The sequence below is a fragment of the Capsella rubella genome, unplaced genomic scaffold (assembly GCF_000375325.1).
Source record: "Capsella rubella cultivar Monte Gargano unplaced genomic scaffold, Caprub1_0 scaffold_4, whole genome shotgun sequence".
In the NCBI taxonomy this organism is placed as follows: Eukaryota; Viridiplantae; Streptophyta; class Magnoliopsida; order Brassicales; family Brassicaceae; genus Capsella; species Capsella rubella.
Genome location: NW_006238920.1, coordinates 6,022,579 through 6,037,085, shown reverse-complemented (window position 1 = coordinate 6,037,085; position 14,507 = coordinate 6,022,579). Strand labels below are relative to the sequence as shown.

General features: G+C 32.6%; 1 protein-coding gene and 1 long non-coding RNA gene across 3 annotated transcripts; one reads left to right on the top strand and one right to left on the bottom strand.

The window, feature by feature from the left end:
- Positions 1-2,956: 2,956 nt before the first annotated feature.
- On the top strand, positions 2,957-4,115 carry LOC111831228. Its single transcript, XR_002834454.1, has 5 exons — positions 2,957-3,093; positions 3,510-3,560; positions 3,690-3,756; positions 3,818-3,916; positions 4,019-4,115. It is a non-coding gene; the product is annotated as an uncharacterized LOC111831228 (long non-coding RNA).
- A 990-nt stretch (positions 4,116-5,105) lies between these two features.
- Positions 5,106-9,702, bottom strand: LOC17889227 (pumilio homolog 2). Of its 2 annotated transcripts, none has more exons than XM_023784040.1 (10): positions 9,517-9,702; positions 8,768-9,382; positions 7,296-8,572; positions 7,062-7,203; positions 6,869-6,976; positions 6,554-6,766; positions 6,360-6,470; positions 6,091-6,285; positions 5,820-5,994; positions 5,106-5,619 (listed from the first exon to the last, which is right to left on the bottom strand). In XM_023784040.1, exons 2-10 carry the CDS (start codon positions 9,374-9,376, stop codon positions 5,573-5,575), a joined length of 2,877 nt encoding a protein of 958 aa, XP_023639808.1. In that variant the 5' UTR covers positions 9,377-9,382; positions 9,517-9,702; the 3' UTR covers positions 5,106-5,572. The 2 variants fall into 2 exon arrangements, with proteins under 2 accessions (XP_023639808.1, XP_006293626.1); XM_006293564.2 differs by having other exon boundaries at positions 7,296-8,602; positions 9,517-9,701.
- Between the last annotated feature and the right edge of the window lie 4,805 nt (positions 9,703-14,507).

Sequence of the window (14,507 nt, the reverse complement as noted above, 5' to 3'; positions counted from 1 at the left end):
CCTCTTCATAGTTGATGGGTTGAAACCTAATAAACCATGTCTATAGATGTGAAGCCTAAACTACAAATAACATGAGATTAGATTCCTACACTGATGTTCAATGACAATGGTCATGTGCTCACTGGTACCAAGTGCATAAATAACGAAACCAAACGCTTAACGAAAGATATTCAGAGTCGAAGACCAGACCAAGACGAGTCCTGAGATGAGCGTAGCCACAATCAAATATATATATTTGTCTTCTAGATGCATGAAAAATTATGGATTCTCAAGCTCTGTAAATATGTCCATAGGTAAGAAATCTGTGAGATATATACAACATTAAAAGTCTTGTTGATTCACTCCTTCAAGTTTTGTATCTTTGGTTAGATGTTCTTAGGACTTGACTTGCTAAGTTCAACTTATGGTGGCACAGTAATTGACATTTATGTGTTCAAATTCAATGTTTGTTTTTCCAGTTGGATTATATTTTAGATTTAACGTTTCCATTTAATTAATAAACTTAATAATATATTTAGTGAAAACTTGTGGTGATATAATTTTTTTTTTGTGAATCTTTATTTTTATTATTGGTCAATAGTTTCAAGAATTTTTATTGGATATATTTTTTTCCTACCAACAATTTAAAAATATTGTAAAAATCCAAATATATTAATTGCGAAGTACACAAATAAAAATAACGTTATAAATTGTAAGAAATTACATTAAAATACCATTAGAAAAATTTTAAAAAGGAAAAAAAAACATTGGGTAATAAAGATAATTAAACAAATTAAATATATAAAATCGAAACATTAAACTACAAATAAAATCGCAAAATAATCAAACAAACTAGTTACTTACACGTGCTACAGTACTGACTCATACTTTTGTATCAACTAATTGATTAGTATTTTAGATTGAGTAAAAATAATGCATAAACTACCAAATCGAACAAAAATCGCAAGTACAAATTAAAAAAAATTAACCGGATGTCAAGCTTGGCAAACCCACCCCAATTTGCATGTCCTGTAAAAGATTTAATATTTTTTATCCGTAAAAAAAATTATTCCACAAAACCCACATGAGTAGTGCCTGCATTCGTCCCGTTTGAATTTACAATACCCGTGGATAACGGATATTTATATAACAAAAATGAATTTTATTATATATATATATATATATATATATATATGGTTTATGTGAGAGATTCAGACGGAATACTCGTATTTCCGTCCATATATTCTCAATACCCAAATTTTTTGAAATAATCATACTAAAGTAGAAATATATCCGTTTTGGACTTGACACTTACTCGAATTAGTAAGATCTCAGATTGGACCAAGAAAAAAAATCACAATTTAGTTTAATTGTTCATATAAGCCCCTATGTATTTCACAGGGAAATTCCAATATAGGGTAACAATGGGACGGTAAGAAAACATTATAACCCGGTTAAGTATCCATGTTTAACTTTAACCCGCATGTTTATCCGAAACTAATATCATCTAAATGACAAAATTACCCTTAATTGTATTGTTTGTTTGTTCATTTATCCAATGGCAATATTTGTAAATATTTTGAAACCCATGTCTAAGTCTGAAGTGGTACTTCCTCTTTAAAATAGTAGGATATATTGTTTGTTTGGATATACGAACACATCTACAAGATTAATAAATATTCAATTAAATAATATAAATAAATTATTCCAAATTTATATCAAATAAAAAGTTCAGCGTACCAAGTATGGTAGTAATTGACGTTTATGAGTTCAATGATTATTTCAGTTTGACTATATGTTATTTAATGTTTCCAGTTAATAAATAAAGTAACTAATTTAAATTACCACATAATTATTTATCTATCTTAGTTACTTCCAGAATATGTATATTTTTCTTTGAAACTATTGAAATATTTCCAACTGCTAAAATGTCTTTAAGTAATTAAACAAATAAGATATTGCATTATTTCCAATTGGATTTTAACTTTTGGCTACCAACTGCTGATTATCTAACAGTCTCTAAAATCAATTATGAAATTACTATAATTCCCCTATCAAAAAAGAAATTGCTATAATTTGACATTTTTTTTTGGAAATAAAAATCAAAAGGTATCTACAAAAATTTAAAGGTATTTATTTTTAAAGTTTGACTTTGAATACCAAAATATATGTCAAGTCCCTTCTTCCATCTGTATTTATAAATATGTAACCCTGTAAATGTAATTTATCTTTCGTAATCTACTTTGATTTCATAAAATCTAATCTCAGATTTAACTTTTGAAATGTCTTCCTCTTCAAATTTTCCTTCACACTCTGAACCACAAGGATTTGTGGTAAGTTCCAATTTTCTCTATATGCAAAAAATCTTAGAGTTGCTTTTTCGAATTCTTATGTTTAAGGTTATCTGTGATGATTCTTTATTTGTGAGTTTGTAGTCGTTTATTACACGATATGCTTTAATTTATATGATATATTATGGATCTGTCTCTGAATGATGATATACATGAAAATGGTTCGGTAAGTATTTGTATTAGGCCTACGAGTTTGGGGGTTTTGGTTGGGTAGCGTAAATTTATTACGTAGTACGGTATTCAAAACTTTACCAAATTTAACCAAACAAAAAATTAGTTCGGGTTGAGTCGAATTTCGGTTCGAGTTAGGTTTAGGCTTGGGTTTTTCAGGTTAAAATCAGTCAAATCTCAAAAACCGGTTAAAAATTGGTATATTGTGATATAAATATTTTGTTTTAGAAACTCGGGTATCGCTTGGTGTAGATTAACAACACATATCTCAATCTCTCCGAATTAAACCTAAATTCAAATTGGGTTAAATCAAAGCCCAAAAATTGGTTTGGGTCAGGTTGGGTCAAAGTTTTAGGATTTTTAAAATTGATGCTTACATATATTGCAGCCAAAATGTCATGAATATAATAAAATTGCACAGGTTGTTGGAAGAGAAATGAATGTACCGGATGATGAGAAAATTTGTGAATGTGCTGGTCATGCTCGTGGTCAGGGTGGTGACCATGGTACTGAATGTAGATGTAGCCATGGTCAAGTTAGAAGTAGAGATGTTCACAACCAAGGAACATGTTTCTGGACTTTGAGTCACCAGGTGTGTTCCTTAGATCTAAATAGATTTATTTAATAACTATGCAAAGCAAATATTTTAACTTAAATTCTGTTTAAAAAAATTATAGGAAATTTTATGTCATCCAACTGTTATGAAAGTATATATTGACAGTTTATATATAAATGTATATATTGACAGTTTTAATATGATCCATACGGTCAATGGAGTGACATTAAGAAAATGAATAGTGTAATTTGTTTTCTCCTATTAGACAAAAAATATGTTGATATGCATAGCAAGCTAGCTTTCAAATAAATAATCAATGTATTTATAAGATATATTATTTCATTTGGGTTATTTATGGTATTTCTTTGTTACAAGCTTAGTTTGTTCAGTTTCATTTAATCATAAATTAAAAATTTTGTGATAATGAATATATTGTTATTCATCCTTTCCAGGGACATTCTAACATTCAAATTCAACTACCATTGGCCAAAGAAAACATTGAGGTGCGTTATTAACTTTAATGTTTCATTTAGCAATCTTGCAAATATTTATGCATTTTTTTTATATAAATATGAAAATTCTATATTATAGACATGCATAACTTCTATAATTAAACCATAGGTTTTTTACAGAGTGATGATAATGATGACAAAGTCGAGGTTATAAATGCAAAGAGTAATTCTAAAATTGCTGAAAATGGTGAGAACATTAAACTTGAATCTTTTTAATACATTATTGTTTGATATATTATTGGCAAAAGTTTCAGCTGCTATCACAAATGAAGAGGAGGATATCTTTGGTGATTTGGATGATCTCAATTTTAAGCATAAGATACCAACTCCATCCATCTTTGATTATGGTATTTAAAAAAATATTTCTAACTCTTTTATATAACAATTATATAAATAATGTAAGCAATGTAGTTTTTTCTTTATCCTAAATCCATACATTTACCTCACAGATTTTGAAAACCATTGGAACATCAACAGTTCGTATGAGAGTAAACATGTTTCCGAAGATGGTGGGTCAAGTTCGTACTATTATTTATGAACATCAACAACTGGATCAAATATATATATGCATGTGTTTTTGTAGTGATCACATTTATATATAAAAGTTGTTAAGAAAAATTGTGTAAGTCATATGAAAACTATTTTTATACTATTCACTTGAATAATATTTTTAATAAATTAAACAATTTTGATGTAAGATATTACAAAAATATCGTTGCATATTTTCTTTTTTAAGTATATATAGAAGGTAAAATGGTACAAAATATTTCCGTCACAACTAAAAAACATTCTCGCCCAAACTATGAAACACACGGTGTTTAAATTCAGTTACAATCTCTTTTATATTTCAAAATAGAAACATTAAACTATATATTAGTTTATTATTTTTAAAGTTAAATTTTTTGTGATATGGTTAGGTAAATAAAATTTTATATTATATATACATCTAAATAATACTCCCTCTGTTCTTAAATGATTAGATTTTTCAAACATATTAAGAAAATATCTAAAATTTTACAATAACTGTATCATTTTTGTGATTCACGGTTTTTAAAGTTTTTAAACCAGTATTATTTAGTTATTTTTCTTGAAATTTGCAAATACTAATTAATTATGCATTGATAACTGAAACAATAAACTTTTTAAAACAATTTTTTATTCCTAGAAAAATCATATTTAGGAACCGAGGGAGTATTTTGTAGTGAATTTTTAGATTTGTGACTATGTATTATTTGATTAACAAATTGAATATTTATTTAGTATATACGAGTGAGTTTCTTTGTTGCATTTCTTGTGTCTACTGTTGGTGAAGATGGTGTTGCTTTAATTATACAAGTCACTTTCTCACCATTGGTGAATGTTTCATCCACAAAACCGCCAAAGCTGGACAAAGAGGTTTGGTCAGAACATCTCAAGATTGAAGATGTTGACATCGCCATTATTTAATGATTTTGCTCCATTGTTTGTAGAGAGACCAAGATAGATTTCGTTTGTAAGGTTACTTATGTGACTGTGACATCAATGATATGTTTCATATATGCCAAAACAACAATGATCGATATCAACAACGAGATTGCAAATTCCAGAAACAAAAGAATGCCTCGTGAAATAAGAAACAAGAGTTTGATGAAGCAAATTACATAGATGGAGAAAAAAAAAAAAAAAACTCTAAAAACTGGGATTGTCCTAAAAGCATGAACATATTCTCACTTCTACACATTTGGCAATGAAACAGCCATTCTCTTTTGTGTGAAGGAAACCCTAAAATCTTTACACCATTCTCTGCCTTTTTCTCTCACTCATCAGCCTAAAGAGGGGATGTCTGGTTCTATGTATAGAAAAACCTTTAAGCAACTACACAATTTTACAGATTTTTGCAGAGAAAATAAAGCTCTCTCCTTCACAAGTTTCCCACAGATTATTTCCGGTTTAGATCTTACCTAATTCTCAAAATGCAATGGCAGAGCCATCCACCCTAGTTAAGCTGTACAACACTTGCGGCCTTACGCCATCTGAGGCTGGGTTAGGGACTGCAAAGCCATTCTCCTCTCTGCATATAAGAAAAAAAAAACACTTAGAGACGAATGGCCAGAGAAATGCTTATTTTGACTTATCTTTCTCAAATGCTTTTAGAACTCTCTTCAACCACCAAGACAAGAGAAATGCATGCAGTAAAGACAATTTGGGAGGATTGTCGCAGAATAGGCAGAAACTTAAGACCTAGAGGGAATAAGAGGAACATATGCATACCTCCAGCAGCAACGAGCTTTTCAATACGTGCAACGACATGCTTTCCATAAGTGTACTTCTTCAGAGCATTAAGATGCACTTTAATACGAGTAAGTATCAGCTCACGCTGTTGGTCATCGCATGTCTCCAAAACTTTCTGCACTACATAGTTTGCAAACTGATCCTTCATCATCGCCTGTATACACAAGAAAACGAATCTTATGAGCTTATTCGTTTCTTTATTCCCCCTCCCTCCCCCCACAATCATCTGAAAGTATGGTGTTAGACAAACCTGAAGAGGCTCGTTTTCATCAGTTGTGCCCAGCATCTCATTCACTAGCAATTCCCGTTCCTCAGGACCTCCAAAAGTCAAACATTTCTCAACAACGTTTGATGCAAACTTCTGCTGGCTCATCTGAACAATCTTCCCTGCTAATTCTTTGATTATCACAGTGCGCTCATCAGGCTTTCCGTGCTCCAGTACATGCTGTCCACAAAACATGCATCAGTTTTGTGCAACCAATAAAAAAAATTGCAGTAAAACTCATATCTTTTACAAACCTGAACAACATAATTTCCATACTGATCTTGGGCCAGCATACTAACAGTGGACAGGATCTCTTCCATAACCTTACTCTGTGTATCTGGGTCATGGCAGTGCTCCAATACCCTCTGCAACAGAAGATAAAAAAAGGTTATACATAGAAGTATAAGATTAAAAAATGTGTCATCTTTTTAATTACTAAAGCAAGAACCTGGATAACGCGGCACCCATATGGGTGAGTAGAGAGGTTCACAACATGGCCAAAGAAAGTCGAAATAATGAATTCAATGTTTTCTTCAGGCACACATTCGATGCACTTTTGAACCACATGGTTCCCATTCTGGTCGCGTACACATCGCATCACATGTCCATCAAGTTCTTTCACCATTTTAATTTTCTGATCTAGATCAACCACTTCGATTGCCTACAAAGGTAAACCGAGAAAAATAACGAACCTCTCAACTGTTCTTCAGAATCAAATATAGACTTGTAGAGAACAGCAAAAGAGGTAAGAACTAGACTTCACCTTCTGGATAACACGACAACCATACATCTGTAAGCTAAGAGGCAAAACATTTTCAAAGAGTTTATCTGCCAATTCTCTCCTCTGAGGCGGGAGTCCATGCTCAAAGAACTGTAAGCAGTCAGGAATCTCACTGTGTTATAACTTTCAATGTCTTTAACTCAAAATAAAGAAAACGGAAGACTCTAATATCTACCTTCTGAATCACATAGTTTCCAAAAACATCTGTCATCAGGGCGAGAGCATGTGGCATGATCTCCTCATAAACCATGTTTTTCTCATCAGTTGTTGCTGTCTCGAGTTTCTGCTGAATAAACCGGCTCCCATATTGATCCGCACTGATCGCCAAATTGACAAAAATCCCCCAAATAAGCGGTAGATTAGGACAAATATAGACGCAAAATAAGGGAAAATACAGTCAAGGAAATACCTGAACTCCACAACATGTCCAGCTATCTCAGAAAGTTCAAACCCTCTTGTTTTGTTACTTTTAAACTCTTCAAGCAATGAAGATCCAAAGCCTTCATCCAAACTAGCATCCATGTGCCAAGGACCCATAACCCCTCCAGAGTAGTTTCTTGTTGCAGAGGGATAGCGCATATTAACTTCACCTCGTCTCATAGGGCTACAAGGTGACATAAGAGAATTTGGCATAGCATGATGAGCCAATGGGCTACCAGGATATGACATGTTAGACCCAAATGTTGGACTCCCATAATAGCTATGGCTGTTAGGGCTCCCAGATTTGTAAGGAACACCATATTGTGATTTCTGAGCTCCGAGATAGGCCCTCTGGAGTTCAAGCATATTCATGTATGAATTACCCATAAAGCTCCTGTCCATTGCAGGATCATTAAGAAGATCAAGCGAATCAACATTCTCAGAGTACCTCCCGTACTGATGATACATTGGATCTGCCATATGTGACTGAAGACCTCCTCCTCCCATCATTCTATTGGATCTGCCAAGATTACGTGATTCAAAACCTCCTCCATGAAGTCTTGAGCCCATTCCAGAATATCCCAAAGCAGATGCAGCAGAATAATTATCATACATTGGAGAAAAGTTACTGTTCCCAAGTTGGTTAGCCATCACAGAAGCTACAGCTGGATTTAATGCGTAATTGTTGAGACAATAGTTTGGGCTATCAAGATGCTGGTGCGGGTAAGGATTAGCTAGTCCACCTCCATTATAGGAGGATCCTTGCGACCCTCTCATCTGTAAGTTCCTTAAAGAACCAGTTGCCTTATGTGCTTGATCAGATTTGTTTGGGAAAACGTGTTGACTGACTTCGTTATGCCCACCTTGAAATCCAAACATATAGTTCCTGACCTTTTCAACATCCTGCTCAGCCTGACCACGATCATCTAATCCACCACTGCCTGACAGGTTCATGCCAGATAACGCATTGACAAGATCAGAAGACTCATTGAGACCTGATGTAACACCGTTGAAAGGGCTTTGGTTACTTATGTTCCTCTTGTCATTTGAACTCACTCTTCCACTCCCAATAGGAGTAAGGCAGGGACTAGGCACTCTAGCAACAGCCTGCGGATCTGGAGTTCCATTTCTAGACAAAGAAGAACCCAGGACAGCTGCATAACTGTATGGAGGTGGCGCACCAATGCCTTGTGAAGCAGATGGAGACTGGTTATTCGTGGAGTCCACATTTTCCTCAAAGGCATTACGACTAGCTGGACGTGAAGGCTGTTGTGAGACAAGATGCCCCATATCAGGCTGCATAAAAGCAATCTACATAAGCAGGGGAAATATACACAGACACATACAATAATCATTCTGAATGAAACCCATACGTCCCTCAAGTTTCAATAGCCAGGGGAAAGGGGCAAACATCAGACAAAATGACAAGGAAAAAAGGGCAGAGGGTAAAGTATTCCAAACCTGAAAGATATCAGCAAAACTCTTCTGCTTGCCTCCAAGCCCCAAACCCGGCAAACCAATCAATCCATTAGCATCCCACTCAGAAGAAGAAGCATTAGTTTTCTCAGCCTCAAACTCATTCATCTGATCAAAACCAGGTGGCATAGAGAACAAAGATCGACTCTCATTCACATTTCTCCTATCCCCAACACCACCTAACACGTTGCTACTCCCTTTAAGCCTCTGAGCAACCCTCAAATCCTCCCTAGACATCAAAGGCGGTGGCAACCTCGGATTCAACTTCATATTAGCATAGTAATAAGACAAGTAAGCCGGATCTTTCCTTAACTCATCATCATCACCACCAAATCCATTACCCTTATTACCTCCACCAAAAGGACCCCTACCTCCGCCGTTAAAAAGCCCTCCAGCAGCGTTAACAGAACCATCCACAGTCGGTGGAGCAGAGCCACTTCTATACAAGTTAAGCTCTTTCTCAATCTCATCAGCTTCTTCTTGGCGTCTCTGCTGCTCACCAAGCAATACACCAATCTCTTTCTCATAATCATCCCCAAAAGACAAATCCTCGTTACCTCTATGCATCGGTCTTCTCCCCAGTTCCGGTATCATTATCACCTACGCAACAAAAACCCCAAAACCAATATATCAGATTATACTCATAAAGATCAAACCTTTATACCTCTCAGTATATACAAAACGCTTCGAAGATTAAAAGAACAAAAAAATACATAAAGATCAAACCTTTATACCTCTCAATATATACAATCTCCAAAATTCTCTGTTTTAGAAACTAAACGCAAAGATCAAAACTTTATCAAGCGATACTCATATCCATTCCAGAGATTGTATCAATTGATTTGATTTTTCATGTTACTGTTTGTTTTAAAATAAAGAACCCTAATCACAAAGACTTAAGATTTTGAGAGATTGAAAAAGGGGAAAATAAAAAAGTGGTTTTTATAGTGTTGACGGAAAAATCCGGCGGCGATGCAAGAACCTTAGGGTTTTTGTTCCTCTTTTATGATTTTTAACTAAAGAAATTAAAGTTACGGCGAATTAATATTTAGGGGTGGTTTGACTTAGCGTTAGTAAAAAAGCATTTAACTAATTAATTTTTAAAAATTGAAAATTTGGAAGATAACTACAAACCTTATTTTTCTCGTTAAAACTGTTTTAAGAGTCCTTTTGAGTTTTGTCTTTATGTTTCAGTTTGGTTGGGTCTTTGAGCAAAAGCCTTTACAAAGTACACAACACTTCAAAGTCTAGGTGACTGGATTTTTAGGTTCAAAATTAGTAAAAAAACTACCTTTTTGTGTAACTCTACTTATTTTTTCACCAAGAATATTGCAAGCTTCGGAAATTTTCTTGAAGTGTCATAGGTTTAAGGTTTATGAAAAGTTTCTAATTGTTTAAGAAATGTTCTTAAATTAAATATGACGTGCCGTTTAAGTTTTGAGTTTTTAGGGTTATTAAAAAGGATAGATTAGTTCAAAATACAAAAGTGATTGTTAATCCTTCCATTAATAATAATGCATCGTTTAAGTTTTGTTACGCATGTAGAAAATAAATAAATTTTATGTTTCCTCCTTTATTAATTTTTTTATATTTAATCAAAAGATTAAACGGTAACTTTTATTAAAAAGGTAAAACGATACTTACATTGATGTTAATCCCTCCGTTGATAATTACGTGCTCTTTAAGTTTTGACACACATTTAGAAAACAAATAAATTTTGTGTTTTCTCTTTTATATATATATATTGAAAATATTGGTCAATACATTTAATCAAAGAAACAAAACCGTTATTCTCAATACCCAAAATTTTAAATAATCATACTAAAGTAGAAATATATCTGTTTCGGACTTGACACTTACTCAAATTAAGATCTCAGATTAGACCAAGAAAACAAATCACAATTTAGCTTAATTGTTCTTATGAGCACGTATGTATCTCACAGAGAAATTCCAATATTGGACAAAATGGGACGGTAAGAAAACATGAAAACATGACATCCCATTTCAGCCAAATTTATATATAATTCATAGTGTATTTATATACATATATATATATATCCTACTATTAAGGGTGAATTTCAAAAATACCTATTTTCAAATACCACTTTTTAAAAATACCCACATACCCCTTTTCAAATACTTTTTAAAGGGTAAGTATTACTACAGAACAAGACAAGTTTTTCAGAATATTTACGAAAAATGCCATTGGCATTATGTACAAACTAAATATGTCATAAAAAGATAGGTTAGTCTTATAGTAGTTACTAAATAAATGGATACAAAACTTATTACGATTTCCTTATGTTGTGTGTTTTCTTTTAACATTTCCATTAATTTTGCTTGATTAAGTGAGATATAAACGGTTTAGATTTTCATGGATCGATAAACGGCTGAGATTAAAACATAAAACCCGGTTAAGTATCCATGTTTAACTTTAACCCGCGTGTTTATCTGAAATTAATGACATCTAAATGACAAAATTACCCTTAATTTGTATTTTTTTATTTGTTCATTATTCTAATGGCATTATTTGTAAATATTTTGAAACTCATGTCTAAGTCTGAAGTGGTACTTCCTCTTTAATATAGTAGGATATATTGTTTGTTTAGATATACGAGCACATCTACGAGATACATAAATATTCAGTTAAATGATAAAAATAAATTATTCCAAATTTATATCAAGTAAAGAGTTCAGCCTACGGTTTACCGTGGGTTAGTACCTAGTATGGTAGTAATTGACGTTTATGAGTTCAATGATTATTTCAGTTTGACTATACGTTATCTAATATTTCCAATAAATAAATAAAGTAACTAATTTAAATTACCATATAATTATTTAATTTTTAGTTACTACTTGAGTATGTATATTTTTCTTTGAAAATATTGAATTATTTCCAACTGTCAAAATGACTTTAAGTAATTAACCAAATAAGATATTGCATTATTTCCAAATAAGATATTGCATTTTCTAGATGCATGATCTTGAGACTAAGTAGAGAAACAACAAACTTGGAAATTCTCAAGACCTATGTTTACGAGCTTTTAAGACACTAATGTCTTGCTCAAACACTTAGGCAAGAAACTCATACATATTTTCTGACATGGAAGAGAGGGTTTGCGGTTTCAGATTTAAATAAGAGCTGAGAAGCTCATACATATTTTTCATGTTGATTGTTGTTAAACTTGGCCTGGCGATGTGCTAGAAGAGAAGTTCTATGTTGTCTTTGTAGACGATTTGTTATCATGGATTAGTGAGTAACAACCTTTGTAATTCACTTCTCTGTTCTAATTGAATATCAAAGTTACAAAAGGGATTTCTCAAATCTTAACATAGGTGTAGTTTCAATTAGGTTGTTAGTTTATTTGAAATGACATCACACAAATGGTGGTTTAAGGAACAACAAATGGTTTAAGGGTTATTGTTTTGTGACAAATTTTGATTGGGGTCGATTTTTATGTTTACTACTGCTTCTGTGGATCCACATTTTAACAGGAACCGAGATCTAATTAAAAAAATTTTGAATTCATGATGATGATGATGATAAAAAGAGAAGTCATAACAAATCAAAACGTATCTTTTAATTCTGAGTTGTGCTTGTTGAAAATATTGATGAGCAGAGCTGGCCCAAAGGCCAGGCCCATGAAGCATAAGCTTGTGGCCCTTCATATAAATATTTTCCGGCCCTTTTTTTTAATAGTTGTTTCCTAACCTAGTGGTAGTAAGATTGGCATGAGCATCCCTGTTATGCAGTTCGATTCCCCAATATGTCAAATTTTGTTTTTCTCCGTTTTTTAAGCAAATTTTTTTTTTTCATATTTTGTAGCAAAAATTAATAAAACGAATATCTATATATATACATGTATATAACTTCGAGATTTTAAAAAAATATATTTTACTTAATGAAAATTATAAAAAATAGGAATAAAGAAAAATTAGAAACAAAATTAGAAACCTAAAACATACTACGCTTCTTCTTCTTCCTCATCGTCAAACCCCCAGCCCTAATTCTGTTTTCAATTTTTTTCAATCTCAACAAGTTTAGAATCATCTTTCTTTTCTTTTTATTTTGCTTTTGGTTGAAGCTTGGTGGAGGCTTTAAATCTTCTATCAATTCAGGTTTGTCAAAACAAATATGAACTAAGATAATTTTAGTTAATCCCAATGATTACATGATCAATTTTCATGCCAATTAAATAATTGAGATATTGGTTTGGTCCTTAGTTTCTAAACTTTAGAGACAAGAACTGTTTTCTATCTCTTTCTTGTGTTAGAAGTCATATAGTTTGTTCAATTTCTGTTGCCTCTGCAGAAAGAAGTTTTTCAAAGTTGAAACTCATAAAATCTTATTTACGGTCAACTATGGCGCAAGAGAGACTAAATGGGTTGTCGATAATATCGATTGAAAGGCGTATGGCTGAAAAGCTTGATTTTAAAGACTTGATGAATGAGTTTGCAGGAAGAAATGCAAGGAGAATAGCTAGATTTGAAGAATAAATTGCTTATCTTATGTAATTTACCGTGTTTAGAAATTACTGGTTTTTTCATTGTTTTTACTTTCGTTTAGTTGTTAAAAAAAAATTTTTGAGCAGTCCTTTTATTTAGTTTGGTTGTGGCCTTTAATAGTGTAGAGACGGCTCTGTTGATGAGGCTCTACCAAATGATTTAATGTGATAGATCAAAAAAAGATTTAGCTGTGTTATCATCACTCATAGAAAATTGGACAATCAGTAAACTTGCTTGTGTCATGTGCATATCGTAATGATATAGAGACACTCATGACTATATGCTCTAAATATCATTGGTTTCTTGTTTTCAATGCTGATGTCCTAAACATTTAGTTTCTCTTGCAAATGAACGCATGTATGCTCAATAGTCAATACTACAGGGAACAAGTGAAGTTGGAGAACATGTTCTAAGCATGAAGTTGCAGGTCAGGTACGTTGCATGTTGCCTATGTGATGAGGATCCGAAAGAAGGTGACTGGACCATGGATTCGAAGGAAGGTGGATGCAACCAGATGAATTAGGTCTAACCAATAATCTTTCTTGGGGAACACGTCAAGGTCGAATGAGAGACCAGGCTCGCTTAGGTGGTGCTGAACCATGCCAAGGTCAGAAACATTCCAAAGAAAGAGGAGCCACCAGATTTGGGAGCATATAGCTCTAACTAACGAGAGACTTGAAAATCTCTATATGTTTTGGTTATTTGCTTCAAAAAATATCGTTCACTACAAGAAAACATGCCAATTTCCGACGACAAATTAGTCGGAATTTTGTCGGAAATGACATATTCCGACAAATTTTCGACAAAATCAAATTCGTCGGAAATCTTTGGTCGGAAATTAATATTCGTCGGAAATTGGTCGGAAATTACTAACGAAAAATTATCGTCGAAAATTTGTCGGAAATATTTGTCGGAATTTTGTAGGAAAATTTCCTACCAATTTCCGACGAAATTTCTCGGTGGTCGGAAATTCGACGGAAATTTCTGACCATATTTATAAATAAATTAAATTAGTTTTTAAAACTATTTCCGACGAATATCCGACGACTATTTTTATTATTTAAAATATATATATATATATATATATATATATATATCAAGAGTATTAAGATGAAATTAAAATCAAAAATAAAAATGAAATAAAAATTAAAGTTAAAATTAATACTTAAAATAATAATTATTCATTGTATCAAAAACATACATATATAAATTTTTAAAA